The 16572-nt window shown below is 43.0% G+C and overlaps 1 protein-coding gene across 2 annotated transcripts; it reads left to right on the top strand.

The window, feature by feature from the left end:
- The first annotated feature begins 1923 nt into the window (after positions 1 to 1923).
- Positions 1924 to 12209, top strand: ARHGDIA (Rho GDP dissociation inhibitor alpha). 2 transcript variants are annotated; one of them, XM_031965647.1, is made up of 6 exons: positions 1924 to 2024; positions 9144 to 9361; positions 9543 to 9626; positions 9963 to 10039; positions 10135 to 10198; positions 10642 to 12209. In XM_031965647.1, exons 2-6 carry the CDS (start codon positions 9172 to 9174, stop codon positions 10839 to 10841), a joined length of 615 nt encoding a protein of 204 aa, XP_031821507.1. In that variant the 5' UTR covers positions 1924 to 2024; positions 9144 to 9171; the 3' UTR covers positions 10842 to 12209. The 2 variants fall into 2 exon arrangements, with proteins under 2 accessions (XP_031821507.1, XP_003768652.1); XM_003768604.4 differs by lacking the exon at positions 1924 to 2024 and adding an exon at positions 2487 to 2566.
- Positions 12210 to 16572: the final 4363 nt, after the last annotated feature.

Here is a 16572-nt window from a genome sequence, read left to right as displayed (position 1 = left end):
TTGTGTAAACATTCTAGTAAACTAGAGTTTATTAGTCTTAAAATTGTTAATATGAATTAGAATTAAATTTAGCTTAAAATGGATAATATAAATCTATAGATAAGTAAAGACTATTCAATAAGCATTAAGACCTTATTGTGTCAGATAGTGCTGTCCTAAATGCACCTGTCCTTTTATTACTAAGCCTCATAGAAGAATCCAAGTGGGGTTATTTGGGTGCTTAAGCACAATGTGGAACATCTCCACATTGAAGTAGAAATCACCTGGTATCCTGTGGTACAACCTTTAAGTAAGTTTCAGAAAAGAGATGGACAGCCACAGCCATAGAGCTCCTAAAAACCTGGTACCTTTAAGACATAACTCTGTTGTGAATTTATCTAATCATTCTGGAGTAATCATACTGTCCACAGTAACAGCAACACTATGCCATGATCAACTCTGATAGATTTAGTTTTTCTCAGCAATGCAATGATTCAAGACAATTTTGAAAAATGTATTCTGGAGAATGCTATTCACATCTAGAAAAAGAATCATGGAAGCATGCTATTTTCACTTTTTGTATTTTTGTCCTAGTTTTTTCCTTTTGTTTTGATTCTTCTTCCACAATATAAACTTTTAGCATGATTGTTCATTTTTAACCTATATCAGATTGCTTGGGAACAGGGGAGGACATGGAGAAACAAAATGTTGAAAACTTTATTTACAGGTAATTGGAAAAAAATGACATAATATTAAGTGGGGGGGACACAAACATGACATAACTTTAGATACAGAGAGCAAACATGATTTAGTATTCCTCTTATGCATTTATATTCTAATTATACACATTATTTCAACTCTCCTACTGTAACTAGAAGCTCCTTGTTGCATATTTCAATTTCCTGTCTTTTCCAGTGCTATCTATCTAGTCTCCTGAAATTTTTGTCTGGATTTGTAGTTTCAGCATTGTGGAAAACTCAAGAAAATTTCTTTCACCCAAAGCAATTAGTCAACTTCAGATCGGGGAAGAACTTGAATTAAGGTCTTCTTAACTAAACTTAGTCCTCTGTCCAGCAAAAGATGTCTCTCTACAAAGCAATTATTGACAAATAAACTGGGTGATGAAACGGGAGGAAGGTGGACATGGGCGTCAGGGAGACATGACTGGGATTCAAATCTTGACTCAGACTTTGTGATCTGCCCAATGTCAAATTACTCTCACGTGTAAAATGTGGATGCTCATAGCAGCTCTCACAGCATGTGCAGAGCAAATATAATAAACAGAGTGCTTTGCAAACTTAGGGAGTTAAATGCTAGTTGTCCTCATTAAATCGTTCTACGAGAGTGATTATTAACTATGGTTGCTGAGGCTAATGGGCCCCTCGCCCAAGTTCACGGAAGGTCAGGTAAAGTAAAGAGGAGCAAACCCCCGGCCTCGAGCCGCCGGTGCCTAATGTACAGCCCTCGCTAGTCCTCCACTGCTGGCATCCCCCACCCAGACCCAGGCTGCGGCCGGTTTCCATGGAGACAGGGGAGTCTGGCCCTCCTGTCCGCCTGATGCAGTCTATGGGCCGTTCTCTGGGAATAGCGAGGATTTCAGGCCCGGCGCCTGGGAACCCTACCGGCCATGCACTACCACCCCCATTACTGGGAGCAGCCGCGTAGGCCTTGGAAGTCTCGGCTACCGCTGCCGCTTCCGCAAGATGGCCGGGCGCTAACTACCGTCTTTCCTCCAGGGTCCTTCTCTATGGTCATGGCCGCCCTCCCTTCCCCCACCCTCCCCACGGCTGTATGGATGGATGGATGGAGGCTGAAGAAGGCCTCTTTCGTCTGCTCGCGCCTTAACCCCCTTGGGGACGGGAGAAGCGGCCCTGACGCTTGCGCAGGCCCGGGCACCCGCCCGCTACAGCGCAGTCTGGCAAGCGGAAGTCGCGTGACCCCGGAAGCGACTGGAGGGGGCGCGCGGGCGGGGTGGAGCCGGCCGACTCGGTTCGTCGTTAGTGCGGGAGGGAGCGCGAGAGGCGGCGGACGCGTCCAACGCATCGGTGAGTGAGTGACCGGGCTCCGGGGATTCCGCCCCCCGTCCCCGAGCCGCCGCCGCTCTCCGAACCTCCCCGGGAGGGCGGGACAAGAAAGGGGGGCCGCCGCCGCCGGCTGGATGGGAGGGACGTCAGGGTGGAGCCGCCGCGGCCCCTGCAGCCACTGCTGCGGTCTTTGTTCCTGCCGCCCCCGGGCTGGGCGCGACATCTCGGCCCGGGGCCCGGAGGCTGGATGTAGGGCCCCCTCTGCCCAGCCCTGCTGCGAGGAGGCGGCGGCGGCAAAGGAGTAGGCGCGCTCTCCACGCTGGGACTAGGGTATCGGCCCGGGCGGAGGCCGCGGGAGGGGCAGCGCAGCCCCGGGGAACGGGGGAGGTGACAGCTGCTCGGGGCAAGGTGGGGGACTACGGGAGGGGGAAGCTGCCCACCCATCCCCGCCCCTTCCTCAGCACATCCCTTCCGGCAGAGCCCCTTAGAGGGAAGAGGCAGAGATGAAGCCCAGGCAGGCAGAGAGAGCCAGGAGCTGGCCAGAGGCACAGATGGCGTCCAAGGTGAGCCGCACCCACGTGGAGAGGAGAGAAGAAGAGAGGAGAGGAGAGGAGAGGGGGCAGTCAGAACCAGAGGCAGGGACAGGGAGGTCCAGGCACGGAGGAGCAAGCCCCGGCTCCTGGCAGAAAGCAAGTGGGGCAAGGCGGCGGGTCGAGATTGACAGTCCTTGGAATGGAGGGAGTTCCAGAAGCCCGGGGGTAAGCCAAAGAGGAAGTGACCCTTGAGGCTACGGAGACATAGCCCTTTGGACTGTGTTTAAAATTCAGTCCGTCTTCCTTTTCTGAGCCTCGAATTTAGTCTTTAAAAAAAAATTTCCCCCTTTCTCAGAACCACCCACACACTAACAGCATCCTAGTGAGACTGGTTGCACAGTATGTTGTAATGGGAGGGAAAAAAATTAGATATTGAGTCTCCTTAGGCTGAGATACTTCCCTTGCTCTGTGAGCACCTTGAGGTGGGGACTGCCTTTTCCCCTTTCTTTGTATCCCCTGCACTTAGCACAGTGACTTACTTCTACTACATATTGGGCCCATAAATGTTTATTAATTGATTGACAAGGATCTTGGCCCTCAGTCTTCCTCATTTTTAAAAAGAGGTAGTTGGACCAAATCAGGGCTTTCTTAACCTTTTAAGTTTGTTTGTTTCATGAACCTTTTTGGCAATTTGATGAAACCTGTGCACTCCATACCAGAAGAGTGGTTTGTGCCCATATTCATGGAAGGATGCTGCCAAGTAAAGAAATAAATTAAAGATGTGATTTTTTTTTTTCCCCCATCGAATTCATGGACTTGCCCCCATGAGATCCCAAGTTAAGGACCTTTGGATTAGATTATTTCTTTGGTCTTTTTCTATTTTAATACTTTATGACCCTAAATAATTGCTCTCTGTGATTATACCCAGTGTTTCTAAGGAAATATACTAAGGTTAGATTTTTAATATTAGCTAATTTCTGGGCTGCTTGATTTATTTGACCTTTGCTTCCAAATTTATGTTCAGAGAGATGTTGGGAATTCTTAAAATTCATCCTTTTCCTGTATCTAAGCCATATTTTTTGTGATTGCTCAGTTTATGGGTATTGAGGGAAATAGAGTGATGGGTCCTTGAAGTGACTTAGTCTGGGCCCTGAGCCCTAAGGGAACCTAGGAACCTTATTCTCTTCCCAGATTGATCTCACATTCAGGGTGAAGAGGATAATGATAACCTAGGATCTCACCATGTTTGGACTCCTGATTTCACTAAGACTTGAGATAAAATTTCACATCTCATATAACTTAAGTGATTTCTGCAAACCCAAATGCAATATGAATTAATTCTAAATGGTTTTGTGGTGATGCTATTGAAGGATTGGGATGGAAGAACAAGGAAAAATTTTAAATCAGTACACATTTATTAAACAACTTCCATGGGCCTCACATACTGCTTGATATTGATATTACAATGGCCAAAAAAGGGAAACTTCTGCCTTTCAGGAGGAGTTAAAAGTTCAATCAAGGGAAATCAGATATGCACATAAAAGTCTATACTGAATTAGGTAAGGGTAGTTTGAAAGGCCTCATGAAAAGGACTTGAAAAGGAGACAGGGTCTTTAAAAGAGGATGCACTAATCTTGAGGCACAGTTTATGCCAATGCACTGAGGCAAGAATTGGAAAGTTGTGTGTAGAGGGAATAACAAGTAGGGCAGCTTGACTGGTTTGAAAGGAATAAGTGATAAGTCTAGAAAGAAGTATTGAAGCCAGATTGTAAAGGGCTTTAAATCTCCATACCAAGGAATTTTCAGCTTTATCCTAGTGGAATTAGCGAGCCTTTGAACCTTGAATAGAGGAGTGACAGAAGTAGGTTCTACTTTAAGAATATCCATTCAGCAGGTTTTTGGCCTCCTGATTCTACGGAGAAGACTGGAGGCAAGAAGACCAATTAAGAGGCTATTCAGATAATTTGCAAGCATTTTGTGATCACTCATTATGTACCAGATATTGTGGGATGCAAATAAAATAAATGAAACTATGTATTTTCACTAGGAAGTTATGGTCTAGTGGATCCCAGAAAAGATACTGGTAGTTGAGGGACACAGAAAAGCTTATATGGAAAAGATGTATCTCAGAGAAATAGAGAGGTTTTTTGAATTGGAGGTAAAAAGGGATTGCATTCCATAGATAGGAAACAGGAAGTGCAAACAAAATATGCTTGCATATGGGAGATGGAAATATCACATATAAGGAAACGAGAGAAAAGACAGTTTAGTTGGATCTCAGGGTTTGAGAAAGGGTAAAATGTCTTAGAAGGCTGAAAGAATATTTTAGAGCTAGGATATGAAAAGCCTATGAAGGGTAAACAGAAAGCTTTCAGAAGTCTAACCTAATGTGAGAGATGTCATAGAATCATCAAGGCTTGGTACTTGCTTAGATTTGGGGGTTATAGGAGGTAAGGGAAGAACTTAGGATGATTCTTAGATTGTGACCTTAGGTGACTGAAAGATGGTAGCATTCTCAATAGGAAAATTAGAAAGAGGAATGGATTTAGAGGACAATGTGTTCTGTTTTAGTCATATTGAGTTTAAGATCCTTGTAGGACACTCAATATCTAATGTTGGTCTGGAGTTTGAATAGGGCTGAATATAGAGAGATCTGAGGAGAAAAAGCAAAGTTCTTAAGGGATCCGTGAATTTGTGTTTGTTGGGTTTATTAAAAAAAACACTTTGATCCCTATATTTCATTATAATTGGTTTCTTTTGTAATTCTGTATATTAATATTCTGAGGAGTTATTAGGTTTCACCCTATGGCCCAAGGCAACATTGACTCAAAAAAAGGTTAAGAATTTCTGATGGAAAGGAAGACAAATCTGAGGGGGGGAGAGTAGGGGAGCTAATAAATGCACAATTGGGAAGTAAGATATAGCTGTTGAGACAGCAAAGGAAACAGAAGGAGCTATCAGGTAAGTGGGGAATCAAACCAGCTATTTATTAAGCATTTACCAAGTATCATTAAATGTGCTAAGCATTGAGGGTACAAAGAAAGGCAAAACAGGAAGTTCAAAATTTGTAATACAAATTATAAAAGTATAATAACAAGTAATACAATATATAAAAAATGTATCTATAAAATAAGTACAATATAACTGGAAGGTCATCTCACAGGCAAGGCAACATCAGTGGAGGGGACCCAGGAAGGTTTCTTGGCTCATGGTGAGATTTTTCAAAATTATTTAGTGATGTCTTCACCAATTTTACCCACTATTTCTCCCCCTCCCACAGAGTAATCTGATATAACTTTAAAGATTAAAAAAAAAGAGAGAGACAATAACAAATACATCCAAAAAGTATGAAAATATGTACAATGTACCACATATATGGACCTCCCACCTCTATACAGGAGAAGGATTGAGGTCATATCTTTGAGACTGTGCATGTTCTTTGTAATTTTGTAACCTTGTAATCATTATATATATATATATATGTATATATACATTGTTTCCTTGACTCTGCTTTCTCTTCACTCTGAGAAGGTGAGATTTGAGCTGAGTCTTGAACAAAAGCCCAGGAAGCGGAGGTGAGAAGGCATGGAGTCAAGAGACCAGGGTCACTGGGGAGAAACAGCCATAAGGCCAGTGACACTGGATTGTAGAGTGTTGCGGGTGGGGTGGATTGGGAGTATAAGATAGAAAAAGACTGAAAAGGAAGGAAAGGTCCAGGATGGAACGCCAAATAGAGGACTTCATATATGATCCTGAAGGTAATAGGAATTGGTAGAATTTATTGAATAGGATGGATGGGGGTAGACATGGTCAGAACTGCTCTCTTAGAAAAGCACAATAGCATTTTAGGGACAGAGGAACTGGAATGGGGAGAGAAGATGAGGAGACCAAGTAGACAAATAGGAGTTAATGGCAGTAGTCAGGGTATGAAGCTATGAAAGCCACTGTGGTGGCTGGGTCAGAAGAGATATATATATCCTCAAGGTACAGACTTAACACAGAGTTGACTGAGAGAGAGAGAAGGCAAAGATGATGCCTTTGTTTTGCTTCTGAGTGATTGAGAAGATGCCAGCTCCCTGACACTTAAAGGGGGATGGTTTGATGCTAATGGGCTTGGGAAGAAAATAAATTCTATTTTGAATTTGAGATTGCTTAAAGGAAATATAGTTTGAGGAGTTGAAGCAGTTGATAATCTCAAGATCAAGAGAGACTAGAGTTAAATATATGGACATGAGAATCATCTGCATGATGGATAATTGAACCCGTAGAGTTTATGAAGTCACCAAGTAAGATATTATAGAAAGAACAAAAAAGAGAGCCCGGGACAGTGATGGTACCTCAGTGAACATTTAGCAAAGGAGATTTAGAAGCATCAGTTAGGTAGGAGATCTAGGACAGAGTAATATCAAGAAAACCTGGAGAGGAGACACTGTTCAGAAGAACAGGGTGATTGGAAGTGTCAGAGGCCAGAGAGGGCAAGAAATACTGAGAGAAAAGTCCTTGGATTTTATAATTAAGAGATAATGGGCAACTTTAAAGTGAAGGGAACATTTTCAGTTTATTAAGAAGTCAGAAGCCAGATTTCAAGGAGAGTTTGCAATAAGAGAAAAATAAAACAGGTTGATAGTCTCTTGAGTACAAGTAATTCGTTGAAGGAAAAGTAGATTCAAATCTCTTCCAGTTTTCATCACCTTTCCAAATAAACTTGGGATGACTTTAGGGGTCTAACCACACCTGGGGCCCTACTTGTTCAGCAGAAGGAAGATTTTAATGTAAGGATTAGACCCGAAAATGACTGGCTGTCCAGAATCTAGAGACCAATACTTTATTACTGGACTTCTCTGGGACCAGCACTAGCTTTGGATAGTGTAAAAGGTTGCTGATTTTACTGCACACTATTTCTTTAATCTCCACTCAGACCTTCTCTAAATGACTTACTAGTCTACTCACTGTACTGACTTTTCTAATCTTTTCAAACCTCTCATGACTGCTCTTCCTCAAGACCTTTTAGCTGAGAATTTAGCTCCATTTTTACCTGAAATAATTTTGAGTCCATTTAACAAGAACTCCCCTTAATCTTTTCTTCATATCACATCGCTCAGATCCCTTCTACTGCTATCTTCTCCTTTACCACTGTCTCAGATGAAGAGATTACCCTTCTCCTTACCACAGCTGATCCCTCTAAAAGCACAATTAAGAGCATCCTGTCTTAAGGGGGAATTGTCCCCTTTTATTGTTCCCATTTCTTTTCACTTATCTTCAGTCTTTCCCTGCTTACTGCTTTCCTACTAACTATAAACATGTCTATTTCTCTTCCCTCTTCAGATATTCATTTGATCTATCTATTATCTGTTGTCCTAACTAAACACATTGAGAAAGTTTATAATAGGTTTTCTCACCTTTCTTAATTCTTTTCAGTCTGGCCTTTGACCTTACTCAACTCAAATTATTCCCTCCAGAGTTGCCTCTGATCTCTTAATCTCAAAAATCTAATAGACTTTTTCTCAATTCTTATCCTTCTTGACTTCTTGGCAGCGTTGATCACTATTGATCTTGAGGGATTGGCCACCTTTGAACAGTGCCTTCAGAAGTAATAGATCTGTGGGAAGTCTTTATGGAGTAATACAGTGCAGAGGGTAGTGTTGGAGAATATCTTTGAGGAGATGGAAGTAAGGGTTCTTTGATGTCTTCTTCTTCATTTGTCTTCCTGGACAGGCTGGAGCTACTGAAGACTTGTATTTAACATGTGTGAGCCAGGGTGCATCAGGACAAAGTGGGGCAGGGCTAGGCCTTCTGGACAGATTTTTGAGCATAAAGAGAGACTTGGCTAAGAGGAAAATCAATCTCTCCTGCTTTATCTTTGAAAGACTAAGGTTCAGGCTTGGGAACCTGTGTTTGGCAACTCTTTTTCTGGAAATGAGGCCTGAGGTGACCTTGGTTGTATGTTTAATAGAAGAGGTTGCTGTGGTGGATATGTCATTAAACTTGAGGTCTTTTGAGCCAGAACCTGAGTATCAGTTAGGAAAAGTTCCTTTCTGTACTATGCACTGTAGGCACTGAAACAGGCTTTTATATAGCCCTATGTTACAACAATTTATGATGGAATGTTGTATAGAATCAAGGGGAGTGAGGAGTTGGGTAGTTTCCAGGGACTTCTTAGGAGTTGCTGTAATAACCATTTTTAAGTGCCTGTTGTTTTCAAAACAGCCCAGATTTTCTCATGTACCTTGGCTTATGGTACTTGTCAGTGATTGTTGTCCAGGGCAGAGAGCATTCTCTGCAATAGTGTTATTTATTACCCTGCTTTAAGGAAGGACTTGGATCTCAGAATAACAGAAATCAAATCTTCCCTGTCAGTCCTCACAAGGCCAAGCTGGGGGCTGCAGTGGGTGGTTCTATAACTTTGCTGTGCAGATTGCCATGTGTTGGCTTCAGGATTAGTGGGTGTAGAAGGGGGGTGGGGGGTGAACTTTCTCCTTCTTCCCTTTATCTTCCTTCTTCCCTCTCTCTACCTTCCCAGCTTCCTTATCTACTTTTCTCCCTACATTCTCTTTCTCCCCAGCCTTATTTTGAGGCTATGTTACTGAACCTCTCTCTTCTTCTACAGGTTTTCAAAGCCCAATTAGGCAGTAAGCATGGCAGAGCAAGAACCTACAGCAGAGCAGCTGGCCCAGATTGCAGCTGAGAATGAGGAGGATGAACACTCTGTCAACTATAAGCCCCCAGCACAGAAGAGCATTCAGGAGATCCAGGAGCTAGACAAAGATGATGAGAGCCTTCGGAAGTATAAAGAGGCCCTGTTGGGCAGTGTAACTGTTTCTGCTGGTAGGAGCCACTTTACGGGCTTCCAGGAAGGGTTCAGGGAGTGCTTTGTCTAGGGCAATGTTGTTGGGCAGATCCTGACAGGTACAGTGCAGACTGTCCAGTGTCCTCTGTGTGAGGGGGATTCTCTAGGAAAGCTTACCCAGGGATGGCATTCTAACCCATCCACTTTTCATGCCTTCAGATCCCAACACTCCAAATGTTATTGTGACCCGCCTGACCCTAGTATGCAGCACTGCACCTGGTCCCTTGGAGCTAGATCTGACTGGTGAGTACAAGTGGAGGGACCTGAGGACTGTGAGGTGGTAAAGAGTGTCCATTTCCCCTCTTCCCCTCTCCTTACCCCTCTCCCATTCCTTATGTTCACTTATTCACAGCACAAATTTTCACTTTCCCTTGGCTTTAGTCCTGGCGCCCTCTGATGGTGACTAGCTGAAAATACAGCCAACTCTAGTTAGAATCTAGAGTTGTGAATGAAGTGAGCTGAGTATTAGTGGGGTTTGTAGAATAGTGCTGAAATGATAAGAGTGTTGGCAACAGAATGTAGGAGGAGAGGAATGGAGAAAGTGAATTCACATTCATGGCAGTTGTTCCCCCTGAACAGGTGACCTAGAGAGCTTCAAGAAGCAGTCATTCGTGCTGAAGGAGGGTGTGGAGTACCGGATAAAAATTTCCTTCCAGGTAAGGAAAGATGGCTGGGGAAGGCTTTCAGATGAGGAATCTTGCTAGTTCTGTTAAAGGCCCAGAGTAACGTCAGTGGCTTTGTTTTCCTACAGGTCAACAGGGAGATTGTATCAGGCATGAAGTACATCCAGCACACTTACAGAAAAGGCGTCAAGAGTGAGTGTGGGAATGGAATATGCCTTAGGCCCGAAGAACTCAACACCATAGATAGCCTGAAGCAGGGGACAATAGGCCTTCCAAGGATTGTTTCAATATTCTGTCCTCCTTCAAGAAAGGGCAGAGATATCAGGATTAGTACCAGTATTTATTTTTCCCCATAAAAGCCTGCAGATAAATATGATAAAGGACCTTTTGGGAGAACATTTCCTAGGAGATCTAGTTTCCAGAATGTAGAAATATAAACCCATACCCTTTTTCCATATACTTGTGCTTCAAAAAATCAGCTCCTTTGTAACTAAAAACATACCACGTGTGCCAAACCCTGTTTTGTAGTGTATTCAGAGATTTCTGAGTGGGCATAGAGAAGAGGAAAATCAGAAGTAGAATTTTTAGTAGTTGTCTCACTGACTTTCTTTATGTGACCTCATGTCTTTCTACAGTTGACAAAACTGACTACATGGTGGGCAGTTATGGGCCTCGAGCAGAAGAATATGAGTTCCTGACCCCTGTGGAGGAGGCTCCCAAGGGCATGCTGGCTCGTGGTAGCTACAACATCAAGTCTCGATTTACAGATGATGACAAGACGGATCACCTCTCCTGGGAGTGGAACCTCACCATCAAAAAGGAGTGGAAGGACTGAACCTCTGGCCCTAGAAGGGAGAGAGGGAGGGAAACATCCCCAGACAGTGGCCACAGGACAACCCTATCCTTACTCCTACCCTCATCCTACTTTCCTTCTCAGTCCCTAATCCCATACCAAAGTGCTGACAGGGGAGTCCCCACCCCCACCTGACTATTTTCTCACCCCCTAATCTTTCTCCTCTGGATGGGGGATCCCATTTTTGTTTTCTTGGGCCCCTTCTCAGCCTCCTAGGTGGTTATCATTGTTTTTCCTGTTACTACTTCAGCCCAGTATTTTGCTTGGAGGTAGGGGCTTCAGCCAAGGCCTAAACTTCCATTGAGTCCCCAGTTCTTCCCTTGGGCCAAAGGGAAAAGGGTCTGTTCTGGGCTTCAACAGGAATTTAAATTTTCTTCCCTCAGCTGCTGCAGCCCCACCAATCATGTCTTGTTTCTCCTTGGAGGGGGAGGGGAGGTAGTGCACCACAGAATCAGGGTAGTGAAGAGACCTCTGGCCATTCTACTGCCCCTCTGTGTGGCCATCTAGGGCCTGTCAGTCCATTCATTGCTGTCTGTAATCGTGTAACCATGATGCCTTAACATGTGGAACGTGTGCTATGTGGGGAGAACTGCTCCTCCAATCACTAACCTCTGGCTCCCCCGTGTCTGCATGAGCATGTGGTTTCCTAATCCTACTTTCCCTCCGCCTTCGCTAATTACAGCGACTTACATTGTCTGTCTGTGCTGCTGCCTCTTCTCCCTAGCTTGCCCAGGGTCTCAGCCCGACTCCCTCTCCCAGACCAGGGCTCCAGGAATTGCTCCCAGCTGGTGAGAGCCAAACTGCCAAATCTCTAACCTGTTTTTTCTGTGTCCCACCCTCAACACCCCAGGAGGCTCTGGCTTCCTCATCCCGGTTACTTCCCTGTGGTCAGGGCAGCTCTCCTATCTGGGGAGTCTCTGGGCCTATTTGAACAAAGACTCCCGAAGGACAAAGCCAATGGTTGAGCCTTAGTTGTCCTTGTTTGGAGCTCTCAGCCCCTGCCTTGGAATCTTGTGCCTGGCCTGTCAATTATGTATTGCCTTGATTTGTACCGACCGGGGGCCCTATTCAGCTGGCCCCTCTCTCTCCCTTGGGATCCAGGGCCACCATCCCCAGGCAGGGCCCACCCTCATCCCATGAGGCCTAGCCAAGACAGACATGGGACCAAGTGCACACAGATTGGGAGCTATGTCTCCTATGTCTCCCTCCCTCTGCTCTCCCTCCCCCCACTTTGCTGCCACCAGTCTCTTGGTTTGATGTCACAAACTCTGGAGGCCCTTGATAACAGGTTTGGAATCACCTGGCTCTTCTCCTTTTCAAATTGGGGAAATAAACTCTCAATGTAGACAACTGTGCTTGCTTTTTTTCCTGTGTCAATGGGATGGGGTCTGATGGAGTTAGGGTTTCAGTTAGTGACACAGGTTTCCTCAATATAGGGAAAAGACAATTCTGCTTCCACACCAACAAGCTGGAGTGGCTCTAAAACAAAGAGAGACATCAGAAAATAAGAGCCTAGGTCTTTTAAAGTCCAGACTAGCTCCCTGGAGGTCTCAGAATCAGCCAGAGTCAGGATAAGTAAAAGTCCTTAGTCTTTAGGGGGAGAAATTAAAGAAGCAGGCAAATTGCCAGGAGTTTTGCCAAAGATCTCTTTTTTGATTCTGGAGTCCAGTATCTCCACTTTTCTCCTCCTCCTGCAGACAAGTGACTCTGGCCTCTGTCACCCCACCCTTTTATCCTTGCTTATGATTATCTTAACTCTAAACATTGAGCCAGCACCAATGGTGAGAAGGGCCATTTACCCAAAAGTATCCTAATAGAGTCATTGTCTTATTGAATAGGTTATAGCCTTAAGTGCTCAGTTGTCTGATTCAAGCACACCTTTCTCAGACTTTCAACCTTTTACAGGCCTTCCTGGGTATCCCCACACTAATTATTTTCCCCTTCCCTATTCTGTTCATGTCTTGGAGCAATAAATCTCCACCCGAATTATTTTGGAGTCCTTCCTGAGCCAGGCCCATAAAAGGGGGCATGCAGCTCATCCAATGCTCCAAGTCACAGCCTGGTTGGCTACCCAGCTGTCCCAGAGCAATCTGGTGGGAGATAGAGGAGTCTCCTTCAACTCCTGCTCGTTGTCAATCAAGGTTATCAGCTTTCTTTTGTTGCACAGAAAGAACAAGAATATAACTGCTCCATGCTCCACTCCTTTATCTCACTGAACAGCTGTGAGCTAAAAAGGAAAAGTGGGTCTCTAGGCTGGGGGAATTAGAAATCTCCTTTCAGTATGTGACAAAGACCAGATCTGTAGCCTGGACCTCAAGGAAACTGAAACTGTCTGGGGTTGGCACAGTGCCCATCCTTCAGTCAGCTTCATGATATTGGTGAAAGCTGATGTGTACAAAACTGCTAATCATAATGGGGATCAAGTGAAACAAGGCAGTTATGGTCATTCTGGGAAGGCATGTAAGTAATTACTATATGAAGGAATTGAATTAGAGCATCACTAAGGCTCTAGTTTTAACATTTTATATTGCTTTTTAAGACTGGCATAATCAGTAATTCCTGTGCCTTGTGTGTTTCACTTCCCATTTCAGTTAAAGGCAGATAATATAGAGTGCAGGTCAGAAAACTTGGGCCCAAGACCTAATTCTGCTTTAAATGCAGATATTGGGACAGAATTATATATTTAAAAAATAATCTTGGTATTTTTGTTCAAATACACAAGCACAAGCACATAATTATATCCAGGGTTTAAAGAACAAATGCAAAATAATCAAATACAAAGTAGCTGACTGGGAATATCAAGGAAGGGTTCATGGAGCAAAATAGTACTTGGGCTGTACCTTGAAGGAAGAGAGATTCTCTTGAGACAGGTATAATGGGTGCATTTTGGCCAGCAAAAAGCTAAACTCAATCTTAAATCCCATGGGGTAGGTGTGGGTGGGTGGATTATGTCCAATGAAGCTAGAAAGAGTTTAGGACCCAATTGTGAAGGGCTAAAAAGGAAATGATGTAATCAAATCTTAAGGAAAATCACGAGAGCAGTGTGTTGGATAGATTAGAGTGAGGAAAGATTTGAAGGGTATTTTTGACAGAAATGGGAAGTATGATCTTTCTGGGCTCCAGTTTCTTTTAAGAGGAATGGGTCAAGGCACCATGGTGGTCTAGTGGGTTAGAATTCAGCTTCTTGAACTGTGGTTCTCAATACCATGTGGAGTCTTGTAATTGAATGTGGGGACTGTGAAGTTGATTTATCAGTAAATATTGGATTGTATATTTTATATACCTGGGATCACATAAACATTTCAGGAGAGGGAGGGGGAAAGGATCTCAAGTTGAAAGAAAAAAGGATTTGGATCAGATCTCAAAAGATCCCTTCCAATTTTAAATCTGTGGTCTTATACTGCATATCTTTTATTTGATCACAACCACCCTGAAAAATAGTCAATAAGTATTAAGTGGCTACTATGAGCCAGATACTGTTCTAAGCAAGCACTGGAGATAACAAAGGTGAAATTGCTTGTGCTCAGGGAGCTTCCAGACTAATGGATATAATATGCAAGCTGTATCTATGCATGTGTATGTATACTCATACTGCATAGTTTGGAGAAAGGAGGAGCTGCCATCCCTGTTTTGTAGAGGAGATCCAGAGAAGTTGACTTATCCATGGTCACACAGCTATTAAATGTCTGAAGCAAGGTATAAGTTCAGGCCTTCCCAATGCCCAAAGCTATCTTCTATGCATGGCCATTTTGCCTATCTAACCACAGGTGAATGAATACCTTTCCCAGGCACCTCTCACCTGACTGAATAAAAAGCAACTAGTTTTATTCAAGATTCAGTGCATTGTAGAACACTATGCAAAAAACCCAAAATACCAATACATCATATCTATCCTAGCAGAATTGGGAAGATTGGGATAAATGTGTAAAGTTTTACATGTCCCAAAAGTTTTAGTGTACCTTTTAAAGCTTGAATAACTTAAAATTGTTTTTAAAAATAGCATCAACATAATATGCTGGACAAAATAACTGTGTGGACATGTATACTTATTTTGTATTTAATTTATACTTTAACATATTTAACATGTATTGGTCAACCTGCCATCTGGGGTAGGGGGAAGGAGGGGAAAAATTGTAACAAAAGGTTTGGCAATTGTCAATGCTGTAAAATTACCCATACATATAACTTCTAAATAAAAAGATATTTTAAAAAAACATAGTATGCTGGAGGACCCATGATAGAGGAATGATAAATTTAATCTGGGGAAGGTTTTTTAGAAGTGATGAGTTCTGAAATATGTTTTAAAGGAAAATGAGTATTTTTGAGGAAGATGTTTTGAGTAAAAAGGAATGATTGTAAAACCAGAGAAATGAACAAGTCAAAATTTAAGAAATGGAAAAGATCCACATTTTACAGACAGGGAAATTGATACCCAGAGAGGTCAAGTGACTTGCCAGACATAGGAAACATATCAGTTTGTGTGGAACACAGGATCTTTGTTCAGGAGTAATAAATGACTTGGAGGGGAAGGGAAAAGGGAGGCGGAGGGAGCAGTTGGTAGAGGTTCTTGAAGTTCAGAGTGCTAAAAAGTTTGGGTTTGACAAATAATAAGGGTCACATTGGAGGTTCTACATTAGACAAGTGATGGTATGAAAGTGCTATCTGGAGACAACTATTCTAAATATTCCAAGTATAAAATGACTGCACCTTGGATTAATATGATCAAAACCTCCATTTCTATAGCCTTAAGGGTTGGAAAGTGCTTTCCTTACCACACCCCTAAGAAACTGATAGTACAAATTTCACAATTCTACAAGGATTGCTTATGAATCTGGGTGAGGTCCAATGGCTAGGATTGAATTGAATTGCAATGAGTACAAATCGCCTCCCAGTCTCCAACACTTACTAGCTGTGTGACTCTGGGCAAGTCACTTAATCCTATTACTTCAATTTTTACATTTATAAAATAAGAAGAAAATGACAAACCATTCCAGCATCTTTGCCTTGAAAACCCCAAATGGGGTCATGAAGAGTTGAACTTGATTAACCAACAACAGTGGCATGAGTTGGAATGTAGTGGGCCCATAAAAGAAATATACAATCCCTGGTTATCCTAAAATTTTGGGGCCTAAATTCTTGATCATCTACAATGGAACTGTTGTTGCCATTCACTATGAGTACTAGAGGAATTCACCCCATCTTCCAAAAGCCTTCCATGACCCATCCATCTAAAAGTAATCTCCCTAGATTTTGTTAGGACATTTTGTCTGGGTCTTTTCTTTGCCCCATTCTCTTGTATTGATTTGAAAACAAGTATTCATCAAAGGAGAAATTAGTTCCCTTCCCTTCCAAACTCAGGAGGTTCAGTTCTGTATTCACCTAGACATATATTTATTCTGGGACTTCAAAAAGGTGGGAGAGTCAATCCATAATAGTCTCTCTGTCTCGGTTTCTCTCTTTATATACACATATATAGTGCCTCCTATATGACAGATGTGCTGTGCTAGGTATTGGGGATACAAAAAAAGGCAAAAACACAGTCCAGGTTTTTTATCTTTCTCTAGCTCTGACTCCACATAGAATAAAACTGTTAGAAAATCTCTGGGTCATGTCTCTAGGCTCCCCAGTATTGGCTAACAAAGTAACTCCTAAAAAAGGTACGAAATGTATAAGGTGATATCAGTAAAAAGACAACCCCCGAAAATACTTGAAA

Source organism: Sarcophilus harrisii, chromosome 4 (genome assembly GCF_902635505.1).
Source record: "Sarcophilus harrisii chromosome 4, mSarHar1.11, whole genome shotgun sequence".
Lineage (NCBI taxonomy): Eukaryota > Metazoa > Chordata > Mammalia > Dasyuromorphia > Dasyuridae > Sarcophilus > Sarcophilus harrisii.
The sequence above is the reverse complement of the archived record's forward strand: the minus strand, read 5'-3'. Positions and strand labels throughout refer to the sequence as shown.

What these genes read in the sequence shown, in the direction of transcription:
- ARHGDIA (XM_031965647.1), top strand. Translation starts at nt 9,172, where the DNA reads ATGGCAGAGCAAGAACCTACAGCAGAGCAGCTGGCCCAGATTGCAGCT. An exon ending in CTTGGAGCTAGATCTGACTG is followed by an intron (nt 9,627 to 9,962) that starts GTGAGTACAAGT and finishes CCCCCTGAACAG; the next exon opens with GTGACCTAGAGAGCTTCAAG. An exon ending in GGATAAAAATTTCCTTCCAG is followed by an intron (nt 10,040 to 10,134) that starts GTAAGGAAAGAT and finishes GTTTTCCTACAG; the next exon opens with GTCAACAGGGAGATTGTATC.